This window comes from Mytilus galloprovincialis, chromosome 10, assembly GCF_965363235.1.
Source record: "Mytilus galloprovincialis chromosome 10, xbMytGall1.hap1.1, whole genome shotgun sequence".
Lineage (NCBI taxonomy): Eukaryota > Metazoa > Mollusca > Bivalvia > Mytilida > Mytilidae > Mytilus > Mytilus galloprovincialis.
In genome coordinates this window covers 85,904,569-85,919,878 of record NC_134847.1, presented here as the reverse complement: position 1 = coordinate 85,919,878, position 15,310 = coordinate 85,904,569, and the positions used below count along the sequence as shown (strand labels likewise).

The following is a 15,310-nucleotide window of genomic DNA, read 5'->3' as shown; positions in this document are numbered from 1 at the left end:
AGTATATGCGCATGCTATTCATTATTATGATAAAACATCTATTATTTCAATCATGAGTTTCTATTGAACTACAATGGAAAAAAACAACATTTTAAATCTAAACTTCCTTGATAAAAAGAAAGAGATATTATGTATCCATTATAGTGATAATACACACGTTTTATTTGTATTCATAAAACATGAATTAATCAACAAAAACATTTGTTTAACAGAGGCACAGAGGTGAATCATACAAACTGGTATTACGGAGACTTGAATGTATTTATCAATATGTAAAGGAAACTAGTCTCTCAAAATAATCATTTTAAAGAGAGTGATAGAGAGAAGATACCAATAAGGTATCAAAAATCATAAACAGGCAAAAGAAACAAGAGACTCATTAGAGCCAGGATTACTAATCTGGTTCATAATACATCATTTTGATATCCCCTTTTATGGCAATCGGTTTCTTTTTTAGATTATGCAAAGGATACACAAATAGAAAGAAAATCATCCTCTCGGGGGCATTAATAACTCATAAAAGCAGTCAGTTGATAATTTCAGCCGTATAGATTTATTTTGAAATCTCTTTTGTGCAAAACAGTAAAATAATAAAAATACGGAAAATTCAAAACGGAGAAACCCTAATCAAATGGCAAAGCGCAAATACAATTTCTCTCTATCTATATTTCATGAGTTTGAAGAAAAAATAAATTTGAAAAAAAAAACTTTCAATTGGAACCATAACTTCAAAATAATTATGGATTCCATTGAGAACTACGCCAGAGCATGGGCTAAACGAGAAGAAGTTGAACTGGACACTTTGTCAGAATGGGTTAAAACCATCAGGTCTCTGATAAAACGTCGCATTCACAAGTTAAAAAACTGTGTTAACGATCGACCAAAGTCCATTTTCAGAGACAAAGAGGCCATGAAATGTCTATCATCTCTTCATGATACGTATGTTGTTGTTCCTGCGGACAAAGCTTCAAATAATATTGTCTTTGTATGTAAATCGTATTACTACGAATGTCTTGTAAAAGAATTGGGTATAAATGAGCACTCAGGTAATCCCACATACAAAGACATATCATTTGACAAGGATGAGATTTTAGCAAATCATAAGTCCTTCATGGCTTCCATAAACATTACATTGAACACCAAATCGGAGGACTTACCTTGTTTGTATTGGATACCAAAGCTTCATAAAATTCCGTACAAACAACGGTATATTGCTGGCTCATCTTCATGTTCCACTAAAGAATTGTCCATTAGATTGACTAAAATTTTATCCGCAGTGAAAGAGGGTCTTCAGAAATACTGTGAAACTGTTTACTCGCGTAGTGGTATTAACCATATGTGGATTCTTAAAAATTCGAAAGAACTTCTAGACAATTTTAAATCTCGGTCTATTTCTGAAATTAGTTCTATCAAAACTTTTGATTTTTCAACCCTGTATACCACCATTCCCCATGTGAAATTGAAAAATCGCCTAAAAGAAATAATCCACAATGCCTTTCAACATAAAAATGGTAGCATACGCTATAAATTTATTACTTTAGGATTTCATAAGGCATATTTCGTTAATAGTGACAAACAAAAAGGTAAAACCTGCTACACAAAAGAACAAGTGGTCAGTATGCTGGAGTTTCTTATCGACAACATATTTGTTGAGTTTGGAGGTAGACTTTTTCAACAAACTGTCGGCATTCCTATGGGAACGAACTGCGCGCCTCTCCTTGCTGACCTCTTCTTGTTTTCATATGAATCGGAGTTCCTTCAGACACTTGTCAAAAACAAGAAGATCAAAGAAGCCAGGTTATTTAATTTCACTTTCAGATATATTGATGATGTTCTTTCCATTAACAATCCTAACTTTTCTGATTGGGTTCCATTAATATATCCACCAGAACTAGAAATTAAAGAGACAACAGACACGGCTTCATCCGCCTCATTTTTAGACTTATACCTCGAATTTGACATACACAGTCATCTTAGTACCAGAATCTATGACAAACGAGACGATTTTGATTTTGAAATTATCAATTTCCCCCACCTTAGTAGCAACATACCAACTTCACCTGCATATGGAATATACATTTCCCAACTTATTCGGTATTCAAGAGCTTGCAGCTCCTACTCAGACTTTGTAAAACGTCACCAGTGTCTGAGCAGAAAGTTGATGAACCAGGGGTATGTCAAAGAACGTCTCGTCCTTTTTCTAAAAAAGTTCATCGGAAGGTACCCAGAACTTGTTGATAAATATTCCGTATCAACTTCACAAATAATACACGATGGTCTTGAAGTATAGATTTTGCGTACTGACGTTGTTTATCATCTTAATTACGTGTTATATTATTCTTTTATTTGTCTTTATTAATATTACTTTTACTGTTGTCTGTTTTTTGAGATATCCTTTTGACGTATCTCTGTGCTTATGTATCCCATCATACTTTGAACGACAAAATTATTTTATGATGTGACTCTGTACCTATGTATCTTGTCATACTTTGAATGACAAAATTATTTTATGATGTGACTCTGTACCTATGTATCTTGTCATACTTTGAATGACAAAATTATTTTATTCATTAATATTACTTTTACTGTTAACCAACCCTTTTTTTGTGATATACATTTTACGTGACTCTGTACTTATGTATCACGTCATACTTTGAACCACACTATTATTTTATTTATTATTATTACTTTAACTGCTAAGTCAGTGTTTGTTATATCTATTTTGCGTGACTGTATTTATGCATCCCGACATACTTTGAACGACAAAATTATTTCATGTCTACCTGTGCGAATTTCAAACGCGCAATTTTACACCAGTACCCATACCCTCCTTCCTTGATGGGTGCATTTTACATAGACAAATATAATCGTATAATATAATCAAAATGAGGATGTTAATTTGATGTATGCCTTTTTGTGCTTCTTCGTTACATTTGTTGTTTTTATAGTGATTAAGATGATAACACAATGTTGACTGCTGTACCCCTATTTTTGACATTTTTACCTATTATGTCTGTTTGTTTTGTTCACGCATCGGTGACTATATAATGGAATTTGATGCGACTGTCATACAAGTGAGAGGTTTAGCTAGCTATAAAACCAGGTTCAATCCACCATTTTCTACATTTGAAAATGCCTGTACCAAGTCAGGAATATGACAGTTCTTGTCCATTCGTTTTTGATGCGTTTTGTTATTTGATTTTGCCATGTGATTATGGACTTTCCGAATTGATTTTCCTCTGAGTTCAGTATTTTTGTGATTTTACTTTTTGATGAGCAATAACTTCTATAAGCGATCAATTGACCATTTCGGTTTCTGCAACTACAAACTAGATGATTAACGAGCCTGTTTCGCTCACCCGATTATTCAATTTAAGAAGCAAAATTCATCTTTTAAGGGCAATACTAGTAGTTGTCTGACAGTTTTAACATGTATAGACAATAGGAAGAGCTCACACATTGTGAACATTTTTGCCGCTGTCAAAATTTCTCTATTTAAAGCTGTTTTGGAAAATAATAGACAAAACTTGCATTTTAACACTATGTTCTATTTTACGCCATGTCGACCATCTTATTTGTTAGGCAGGGTCATCAGACACATTGTATAAATGGCGATTGTGGCCAGTTTCCGTTAAGTTTAGCCCACAAGTTTCAGTGGAATTGATTTGTGGTAAAGTTATTTAAACAGACCACAAAGGACGCAGAGTGATGACAAAAGCTCACTTGGACTTTTAGCCAGGTAACAAAAAACTCTGAGGAAAAATAGTTTTTTAAAAAGCAATAACTCCTATAATGGGTTAAAAGACAATTCATCCATGTTAACTTATTACTCATAAATCTCAATTTCCTGAACGCATTAGCTTGTGTCACTTTTCTCCATCCATAATAAATTTTGCAAAAAGTATTAAAATGAGTATTGTAATATTCCTATAAGGGGTCAAATAAAATTCTTCCATGTTGATACCTTTGTATTTCTTATTGTCCTTTCAAACTCACTCTTTAAAATTGCTTTCTATCTGTTTAAGTTTTTTAAGATTACTGCGAAACTTGAAAACAATTGACATCTCAATGACAATAATTTCAAAATGGATAATCCAATTTTGCAGACAGTTTTGTTATGTTTTGGATAAAAGCCCAAAACTGAATTCAACCCCCAAGTTCTATGATAAGTTTTGGTTGAAATTGGTCGAGTGATTTCAGAGGAAAGACACATTGCAAAAGTTTACACCTGAACATGGACACTGGACAACAAAACATGTAGACTGCAATATAAAAATTAAAGCCTTGTACCTTTAATGAGTTTTACACACATGTTTTACTCTGTCACATTCTTTATGTACCTGTACCAAGGTATGAGTTTGTTGTTGATAGTGGTTGTTTTCACCCTTTATTAAAACACTTGTAGTATTAATCAGCTCCTTGGATTTCTTTTTTTGATTCTTTTACATTTGCATTTATTTTCCTCTTTTAGTCTTTGTAAAAGTTGCACTTTTCAAAAAATTGTGCAGAATTTATCTTTGTTCCAAATAAAGAAATACTAAGGTCAATACTGTGGATTCATTTATTTTCGTGGGTACCATATTTCGAGGATTGCCAAAACCTTGCATTTTCGTGGATATGGGATTTCGTGGTTCTGCCAAATTCTGGATACAACTTTATAGAAATTTGTATAACGTTGAATATTTAAATTCGTGTTTCACATATACCCAAGAAATCCATAAAAATTGGTATCCAACGAATAATAATGAATCCACAGTATTTCACATAACATTTCATTGCCTTTAAGAAAATAACCATCACTGGAAGTTAACCAATCAAATGTTCACCTCTGTTTACCGGTGTACATGCTTAAGTAACCAGGTTACCTCAAATTTACAAAATATTCTATAGAATCCCCCTCCCCCCCCCAAAAAAAAAAAAAATTAATGGTGCTTTGAAATACCCAAGATATGTTTATGACCAAGAAATTAATTTCCTATAAATGTTAAATTCAAAGGAATATTTGTTTTACCCCTTTTCGTACGCAACTGGATGTGACTTACTATGATTTGATGGTATTACACCTTTAGTATTCCAATGACCTATTGATGCTTCTTTTAAGGTATGTGTATTAACATTTTTGACATATGGTCATTATTGGTAGTGGTTTCATTTGCAATCCTTTACTATCAGTAATCTATATTTAAACAATAAAAGTTTTGCTCATAAAGATAAAATTGCTAGTATATTCTTTAAGCATTCTAAATATTTGTTTGTTTGTTTGGAAAAGAAATATGTTCAGTTCCAACCCTATAATGAAATGGAAACTACTATATAGAAGAAAATATGTGCGGAAATTAAATTATACATGACAGTAACTTGAAGAATGATCATGACTTCTACTATGAATGGGAAATCATTTCAAAATTTATCTTGATTTTATTCATTTTCTACGAAGTTTCTGAGGAATAAAAAGAATGAACTTGATATATAAAAGAAATGATGCAAACATTAAATAAGAAATAAGAACATTATATATTCTGACGCTTTTTTATTTAAAAAAACTTCTACATATATCTTTGGACGGCAGTCACTAATGTATATATGGATGGAATGGATAAACATATAAATAGATAACTTTACACAAATATTCACATTAATATCACAGATAAAGTCTAACACGATGCTCTTTTGATCTAGTTATAATAAAGTTATTTTTTACATATAGTTCTACAGTTACACAAGTATTAGAAAAGAAAAAAAAGTATGCATCTGCATATAATCTATTTAAACTAAGAAATGCAGCAATGGAAATCCTAATGCTACAAAATATGATTTGTTCCTAATGTGATTTTTTAGTAAAACATTAACTGTTGATGTTACATGAAGAAAACGTAACAGCCAGCAATGAACTAAACTAAAATCAAGGACACTAAAATTACAGATAAACATAATTTAAAATATTTCCTTTGTCCTTAGATAAATAAATATTTATTTCTGAAAAATCCAAATTGAACTGTAGAGTAAATAATTGCCATCATAGAGCACTAAAAACAATTAGAGTAAATTTAATGATACAAACTGATACATATCTACTCTCTTATTTTTCCCATTTAGTCAATGAATTTTCCATTCAAACCAACTATTTAACTTGGAAGATGACTATAAACTTAGACCCATTGGTTAATTTCAGCAAAAATTAAAAATTGTTGTTTAACTTGGCACATTACTACACTCTCTAACTAATACACTGACATTGTTCTATTTGGCTATACCAATACAGACAAATCAAAAGCTTACCACTAGCTCATCAGAATTTTTTTTTAATCTTGATATCAATAAATTTGTATTAAAAATATCAAATTCATAATATTCCACAATTCCTGAATATAAACTCAATCATCTCCAATCATATGACATATTCAACAGATCTTTCCATTACAATATCGGAGAGATTCACTATATGTATAGGACTAATCATTACATGTATTCACAAAGGTCAATGTCCTCCTCCAGGTAAATCTATCGTTAATCCATATTGTGTCATTTTTTCTTCATATAAAATGTTCTTCTCTAAAGCCTGTTTATAATTATATTTTAAGTCTTCTATTTCTTCAAAGAAATCAGGACCAAAATTGTGTAGTTCTTTCTTCATCTGAATAAAAAATAATGTCAAATCAGTTTAAAAACTTCAGAACTCTTTCAAAACATATAACGAACCTTAAGAGATGCATGTGATAGAAATCAACCTTCTGCAAATAAATATCAGTACATCTGTTTACTTATTCGGGTGGGAAAGAATTTATATGCAAAGTCTGTTTGAAAATTGAGCCGATATACATGATTAAAGAACCTTATACAAAGCATACTAACATTCATCTTTTTATTTCACATTTGAATGTTCCAAAATCGTTCAAAATCTAATCAAGGTATATGTTAACATGCACTTGCATAAGTTCGGTTTCTATTTGAAGCTGCTCATATCTTATTTGGTCATATTATTTGTATGTTTTAACTATTTGACTTCTACTATGCATTTTTTGGCACCATGTTGAAGGCTTCACTGTGACTTTAAGATGAAAAACTGCTATATCAGTGCTGTTCCTTTGCTTTTTGTGAATCTAATTTTGCTGTGCATGTACTGATTTTATGTCACAGATGGATACCACATATCCTTTGTTTTTCTATTTTATTATGAAATGATCTATTGCTTTTTATATGTATTTCAATAAAAAGAAAGTAATAACCAGACAATATCAAATTAAATGCATTAAGAATAATAAATTACCATATTTAAGACAGAAGCATGACATTTCACTATTTGCTCCTAATCAATAAATAACCTCCCATACTCACAAATTAAAGAACATCCTAACTGAACATGCTCACACGTTCAAAGAAAAGAAACATACAATGGGAACACTTTTTTTATATAACAAGAGAAAAAATTTACTGAAACATAAATATAAGAGGAGATCAATGATATAAAATAAACTTATTTTTGTTTAACTTACTCTTTCTACTTCTAGTCTCATTTTATCTTTCTCTGTTTTAGCTGACTTCAGACTCATTTTTATCTCTACATTTTCATTCATCAGTCTGTCATAGGCAGCCATCTTATTCTGAGCATCTGTGTCATACTAAAAATATATTGACATAAATTGAAATCACATATTCTGAGTCCATATGGGGATAAACTAAATTATATCTAACTATTATCCTAATCACAACCCTTAGCTAAGCCTAATAGTGATGTTGAAAATACCAACTTACAGGATTTTGGTTTGACCAGGACAGAAATATGTGCACACAACAACAAAACCAAGGCAGTTCTGCAAAACAGCGAGAAAATCCTCCACCTGAGGCTGGCTTCAGCTGGGCCATAAAATAACTTATGCCAAAGTAGAAGTTAAATAAACAATATAATGGCAATAACATATTAATGAATAAATAGTTTTATTAAATCAAATATCTTAAGTTGTTGTTTTCATGTAGGCAATTCAGATACTTATCAAAATATATGAACATTAAACTTACCTCTTGAGCACCAGGTCCTGTCTGTTGTTTTAGCACTGTTATTTTGTGTAGTAATTCTTGTTTCTCATTCTCTAATCTCTCTATCTGTAGTCTGGAATTAAAATATAAAAGAACTGATCATAGACAAAAACATTGTATGGCTGTAATTTTACAAACACAATACCAAAACATAGCACTGACAATTATGATAGAGTAACATTTCTAAAAGTTTAAATGTGGCCATTTCTTGTGCCAAACCTGTTCACAATATTTTATTTTCTTAACCTTCTTGTTGGTGATTCTTAATTCCAATATAAAACAAATCCGTGGGTATAGTTTCACCATTTATTCTAAGTAATGAAATTAGAAAAAATAAAGTTTCCTCTTTTGACAGTATTTTTCATTGAGTACTTCAGTATTCATCTTACACAGTAAGCTTTAAGATCATAAATATTTCCATGTAAAAAAAATATTTTAAAACGTTAACATATTTAAATATAAATATTTTTTTGAATTATTTATTCTAGAAAGCATAACTTACTTTAGTAAATTTGAAAATACTCTACTAGAAAATTGTAACCAAACACAAACCAATTCAATAAATGTTATCATATTGCTTGAAAAAAAAGACTAAAATACATTTTTAACCTTCAAAGTCTGACAACACTTCAGTAACAAAATCAGTAACACATTACAACAGCAACATACTGATAATGTGATGGTAACCCCATTACAATTAGCTGTGTTTATATTTTTTAAGACTGTTATAAATAAGCTGTACCTTGATTGCTGTAAGTCTCTACCCATATCTCCTTTGTGTCCCTTAGGAAACCTCTCCATAGCTGATACCTAAATGTAAATAATAAGATTTTTTAATCAATAAAAAAAAAAATACCTAAATGTAATTAATAGATTTTTTAATCAATAAAAAAAAATTACATCAGAATACTCTGTTACATAAATAGTGTTTTGTAAGTAAACCTTGCCAAATTCTATATGTGCCTGTACCAAGTTCATTGGTGGTATTTATTTCAGGTCTGTCATATCTGTTTTTCGTAAATTGTTTTGTTATAAATTAGACTGTTAGTTTTGAATGGAATTATTTCATATTATTCATGTCAAAGAATGTGTCAAAGAGACAACAACCCAACCAAAGAGCAGACAAGAGTTGAGGATGATTATTCTCATTGTTGAAGGCTGTAATGTTGCCTTTAATTGCTTACATCCATTGTGTTTCAACTTTGATGGATAGTTGTATCATTGCATTTTTGGCAATCATCCACAGCTCCTTATTTTTTATATACACAATTACCTTTCCAGTGCATCTTTAAATAATGTAAATAGGAAAATTTTAAGACAGATAGGTTTTCAATAGTGGTTGACAGTAGATTTATTCCACTTTTAGGGTACCAATTATCATGGATTGAAAAACATTCTATTCTTCTGTGGATAAATGATTTCCTGGAATTTATAAAATTTATTATCAAATCTATAGGATTTTTTTGAATTTGAAATAAGCTTGAACAATAATTTCTATGTTATCTTACTTTTTGTCTCAGTTCCTCTCTTTCCTGAAGTAATAACTGCTCCCTCTCGGCAGCTTCCTTCAGTAAAATCTTTGTATCTGATAACATCTTATTCTAAAATAAAAATAGGATTAATGTTTAAAACAAGAGTGCACACGCTGAAATGTCTCGCCTTCTATACTAATCATTGATATTATGTTGATAGTCCTAAGTATAAAGCTAAGCTTTATTACAACTGTCACATAAACTTAACATTAACCAAGATAACTAAACAAAGACCAATGAACCTTGAAAAAGAGGTCCAGGTCAGATGAACCATGCCAGGCAGACAGGTACAGCTAACAATGCTTCTATACAACATATATAGTTGACACATTACTTATAGTTTAAGAAAAATAGACCAAAACAAAAAAACTTAACACTGTGCAATGAACCGTGAAAATGAGGTCACGGTTAAATAAAACCTGCTCGACTGACATAAAGATCATAAAATATTTCCATACACCAAATATAGTTGACCTATGGCATATAGCATTAGATAAAAAGACCAAAACTCAAAAACTTAACTTTGACCCCTGAACCATGAAAATGAGGTCAAGGTCACATGACATCTGCCCGCTAGACATGTACACTTAACAATCATTCCATACAACAAATATAGTAGACCTATGGCATATGGTATGAGAAAAACAGACCAAAACACAAAAATTTAACTATAACCACTGAACCATGAAAATGAGGTCAAGGTCAGATGACACCTGCCAGTTGGACATGTACACCTTACAGTCCTTCCATACACCAAATATACCAGCCCTATTGCTTATAGTATCTTAGATATGGACTTGACCACCAAAACTTAACCTGGTTCACTGATCCATGAAATGAGGTCGAGGTCAAGTGAAAACTGTCCGACAGACACGAGGACCTTGCAAGGTACGCACATATCAAATATAGTTATCCTATTACTTATAATAAGAGAGAATTCAACATTACAAAAAATTTGAACTTTGTTTTCAAGTGGTCACTGAACCATGAAAATGAGGTCAAGGACATTGGACATGTGACTGACGGAAACTTCGTAACATGAAGCATCTATATACAAAGTATGAAGCATCCAGGTCTTCCACCTTCTAAAATATAAAGCTTTTAAGAAGTGAGCTAACGCCCCCGCTGCTGCTGGATCACTATCCCTATGTGGAGCTTTCTGCAACAAAAGTTGCAGGCACGACAATAAGCAAGTTATAAAACTCAATTTAAACATCTATGATCTTTGATCCTTATCAACACAGTTTATCAAAGCACTGTCTCAAGCAATTTTGCTGTCACCACAAAAAACAACAAAAAAAACCCCAACATCACAGCATAAAAATTTATAGCACCTAGCATAAACACCATTGAAAGAAAAGATGTCTATCAAAACATTGCAACTTGTATTCTTGTTCTCATAGGTCTAGATGATCCTACCTTTTTAGCCAGATCTGTTTCTACATCTTTAAGTTTGCCTTCATACATCCTAGTAGCTACAGATGCCTTCCATCCCTTGGTATCAACTGACTGTTGTGAACCTGTTGTCCTGTCTAATGCTGACATAGATTTAGAATCCTGTAACTGGGCATTTAATTGTTCTTTTTGGAATTCCAGGTTTCTGATCTCTGAACGTAACTTCTCATTGGTTTCTATTTCCTGCCAATTATAAATTCAAATTTATTTGGTTGTACTGAAAATTGACTGTGGACACTAGGAAACAGAATGTCCAATAAACGTAACAACACAAAGGATGACTTGTGGGAAACTTGAGTAATTCCCCTTGGTATATCAAAATGTTAAAATGGACATACATTTCACAAAAAAAAGTCCATTCATTGATAAATGTTTATACTTAGAATGTCATTTTGGAGTATGATATAAATTAATATGATACAATGTTTTATTTGTAGTACATCAAATGAAGTGTTTGTTTTCAAATAATGCAAGGTATTATCTACATACAGATCACAATACATGGTCTTTCAACATACTGGCCTGGGTATCAATGCCAAGGTTTCAGCCTGAGATTTAATCCTGGAATTTTCAATATCACAAGTACCATTACTTCTGAACATTATTGATGATTTTGAAAAGCTTTGGTTGAATGGTTCAAGAGTTAAAACACAGACACGACTGGAAAGACCATTTTTCAATCTTTCAAGAACCCTAACTCCTGAACAGTGGAGGTGAAAATCATCAATATTTAACTTATCCTCCATTTTGTCATCATTAACAACATATTCAATTTTGAAAGCTTTGGTTGAACGGATTATGAGTAAATGGACGGACCCTGTTTGGCAGCCGCTCGCCTGCCAGCACCCCATATCCCCAAATCAAAAACCAAAATCCAGTTAATAAAAAGAATGACAATCTGTACTTGATTGGTAAGTATGTATGATCAGTTTCTTTTACAGTTCACTTTAGATGCCTGAATATGCCTGAATATGTCTTAACTTTGTATTATTAGTTACCTTCATTAAATCTTTCCTCATTTTCTCATAGTCTGTCATCATCTTAGCTGTACCCTTCTGCTGACTGGTATATCTCTCTGATAATGTAGAACCCATCTTGTTTCTTAGATCTTCTAGCTGACCCTAAAAACAAAATCACATATATTACATAAACTGCTGACTGGTACATCTCTCTGATAATGTAGAACCCATCTTGTTTCTTGGATCTTCTAGCTGACCCTAAAAACAAAATCACATAATGTAGAACTTATCTTGTTTCTTAGATGTTCTAGCTGACCCTAAAAACAAAATCACATATATTACATAAACTGCTGACTGGTATATCTCTCTGATAATGTAGAACCCATCTTGTTTCTTAGATCTTCTAGCTGACCCTAAAAACAAAATCTGATAATGTAGAACTTATCTTGTTCTTAGATCTTCTAGCTGACCATAAAAACAAAATCTGATAATGTAGAACTTATCTTGTTTCTTAAATCTTCTAGCTGACCCTAAAAACAAAATCTGATAATGTAGAACTTATCTTGTTTCTTAGATCTTCTAGCTGACCCTAAAAACAAAATCTGATAATGTAGAACTTATCTTGTTTCTTAAATCTTCTAGCTGACCCTAAAAACAAAATCTGATAATGTAGAACTTATCTTGTTTCTTAGATCTTCTAGCTGACCCTAAAAATAAAATCTCATAATGTAGAACTTATCTTGTTTCTTAGATGTTCTAGCTGACCCTAATCAAAGAGCTGAAAGCTCTGAAGAAAAATGACGCCACTGTCTCTAATATTGGGATAGTTTTTATGCAAGTCTTGATTTTCACATACCGTAATTAGTTTAACAATGCAACATGTCTCGTAAGCATATAATTGATATTCGTATATATGTGTGTGTGTGAAGTGAAGGTGACAACTGGCTGTTTTTTTAAGACAAATGAATAGGTCAAGACTACCTGAATTGTACAAATAAATACCGTAGAAAGGCTTGTATATTTTTCACTGGTACATACCGGTAGTCTGAATCCGGGTCCGTTCGCGCCCACTCATGTTCGCCCCCTTTCACTTTCACACCCTAAATGTTTGCACCCAATCTTAATTGGTTTTGTGTTTAATAACTCTGTAAGCAAGTGTTTTCTTATAAGTATAATTGTTGTCATTGTCCCAAAATAAAGTGAGACAGCATTTTTATTTGTGTTGAATAAATCTTAATCATGTTTTGGATAGCGTATTGTTAAAAATAATAATAATCCTTTCTAATTAAAGTGGTATTTTGTCAACGTTTTATTTTGTGTTGAATAACTCTTAATCATGTTTTGGTTAGTGTATTGCTATAACTTTGTTTCATTGACTTCTTTCAAAATGAAGTGAGATTCTGACTATGTTTTTTTTTGTGTGTTGAATAGATTTTATCATGTTTTGGTTATAATAATGGATTGCTATATTTTGGTTCCTATATTTTATTGTTTCGTTGTTTCAGATCAAAGGGACCAAGCTGTTAAAAACAATTATCTTTTGTGTTTTTCCTTCAAAATCTTCAATGTTTTACTCATACCAAGCTATAAATACATTCAGTATTTACACCAAAGCAATTTAAAACAACAATCATGATTTTCCAATTATTCAACTTGAATTTGAATTAAAATTGAGCGCGAATGAGTAGAGTGCGAACGGACCTTGGGTGCGAACGTGCGAGGTGCGAACCTGCAAGGTGCGAAAGTGTATTGGGCGCGAACAGACCTGATACCACAAAATATTAAGTAAATAATCTTTTTGTTACTGTTATCAAAGGTCTAATGAAACTCAGGTAATTTCAAACATTTGTCAAAGAATTCTAGTCAAACCGGCACATGGTTAAATTGGCACCTGGACAAATCAGCACCTGGTTAAATCGACACCTGATATAGTCAATTCGTCACCCATGTTAAATATATATTTTAACAGTATTTTAAGCAAAAAGAGTAAAAATAAGTAAGGGGTTGCCAGAATTTTTTTCAGTATTTAAGCAAAAAGAGTTAAATACTAACTTTCACATTTTTGGGTGTTCATTGTACATTTTGTATATATTTATTTTTCTCAACTAAATGACATTTTTGGTGTATTTTTAATGATATATATATGAGTAGTCAAAATAATTATTACGTCTGGCAAGGCTTTTTAAATTTTATTCTGGGACACCTTTCTATGACCGCAAGGCTATGTTAATTTTTTTCTGGGACGCCTTCCTAAGAAAGCCTTCCTACGAACTTCGTAGGAAGACGTCACAGAAAAAAAATAAAATAGCCTTGCCAGACGTCATAATTATTTGGACTAATACATGAGATATTGGATATTTTTATGCATTATTTAAACCAGTTGAGCATTTTACAGGATTGTTTGTTTAATGCTTTTTAAACTTTACTGAAATAAAAACACCTTAAATTTGCTTATTATTTGGCATGAAAGTTTGATTTATTGAAAGGGACTCATAGTTTTCCATTTTTTTTTAATAATTGTCTAATTGTTAAAACAACAGCTTGGGTAAGGGCTTCGCTGTTTACCTTTATACACAACAACATAATTTCACTTTGGTTTTGTTGTTTACCTAAATACACAACAACATATTCACTATGTACTTGGTAACAGTTATTAATTAATTGAATAGAAAATATTATAACAAATATTATTGGATGCCGAATTGACGTCAAATAGGTGCCGATTTGACTAGATGCCAATTTAACCAGGTGCCGACTTGACTTGTACGTTTCAATTCCTCTGCGATCGTTTGCGGTATTTTCTTGAGAAAAACCTATTTTCCATCATCAAAGAGAAGAAGAAACTGCTTGAAAATGATTCTGGAACGCTTCATGATTGTTAAAATAAGTTAAATTCACTCAAAAAACAATTTTAAAACTTGCGATGTTTAAACAGGAAGTTTCAAAAGCACGTGTAAAAAAAGAAATTAACCGGTGAGAGTGGAAATCCGTACATAACAGATATCACTATAGTACGACTTTGAAAGCAAAACAGTTCCATCCTTTTGTAAAACAGTCTTTAATATACCTATCACATTAATGTTTGAAGGGTCTTAAGCTTATTCAAACCATAAAAGTCGGTATGAAACACCAAAACGGAATGAACAATAACCGATTACGTTTTGTAGTTTACAAATTCTAAACTGGTTCCCGTCAAACTACAACACTTTGTCCGAGTGTAGTGGAATACAAGCAGAAACCAGTTAGTTTGTAAACTGGTTCCTGGCTGATTACTACACAATGACCTCTCATGCATAATTAATGATAACACAAGCAGATTCCAGTTTGTAT

At 31.8% G+C, this 15,310-nt stretch overlaps 1 protein-coding gene across 1 annotated transcript in view; it reads right to left on the bottom strand.

Annotated features, from left to right (window-relative positions):
* Positions 1-5,523: 5,523 nt before the first annotated feature.
* The window catches only part of LOC143048680 (centrosomal protein of 290 kDa-like), a 62,209-nt gene continuing 52,422 nt past the window's right edge, over positions 5,524-15,310 (bottom strand). Inside the window, exons 50-56 of the mRNA XM_076222487.1 lie at positions 12,020-12,142; positions 10,986-11,204; positions 9,543-9,635; positions 8,777-8,844; positions 8,017-8,107; positions 7,494-7,619; positions 5,524-6,634 (exon numbers count right to left, since the gene is read on the bottom strand). Of these exons, the coding sequence (XP_076078602.1) occupies positions 6,479-6,634; positions 7,494-7,619; positions 8,017-8,107; positions 8,777-8,844; positions 9,543-9,635; positions 10,986-11,204; positions 12,020-12,142 (876 nt within the window). The 3' untranslated portion in view covers positions 5,524-6,478. The remainder of the gene's footprint in view (positions 6,635-7,493; positions 7,620-8,016; positions 8,108-8,776; positions 8,845-9,542; positions 9,636-10,985; positions 11,205-12,019; positions 12,143-15,310) is intronic.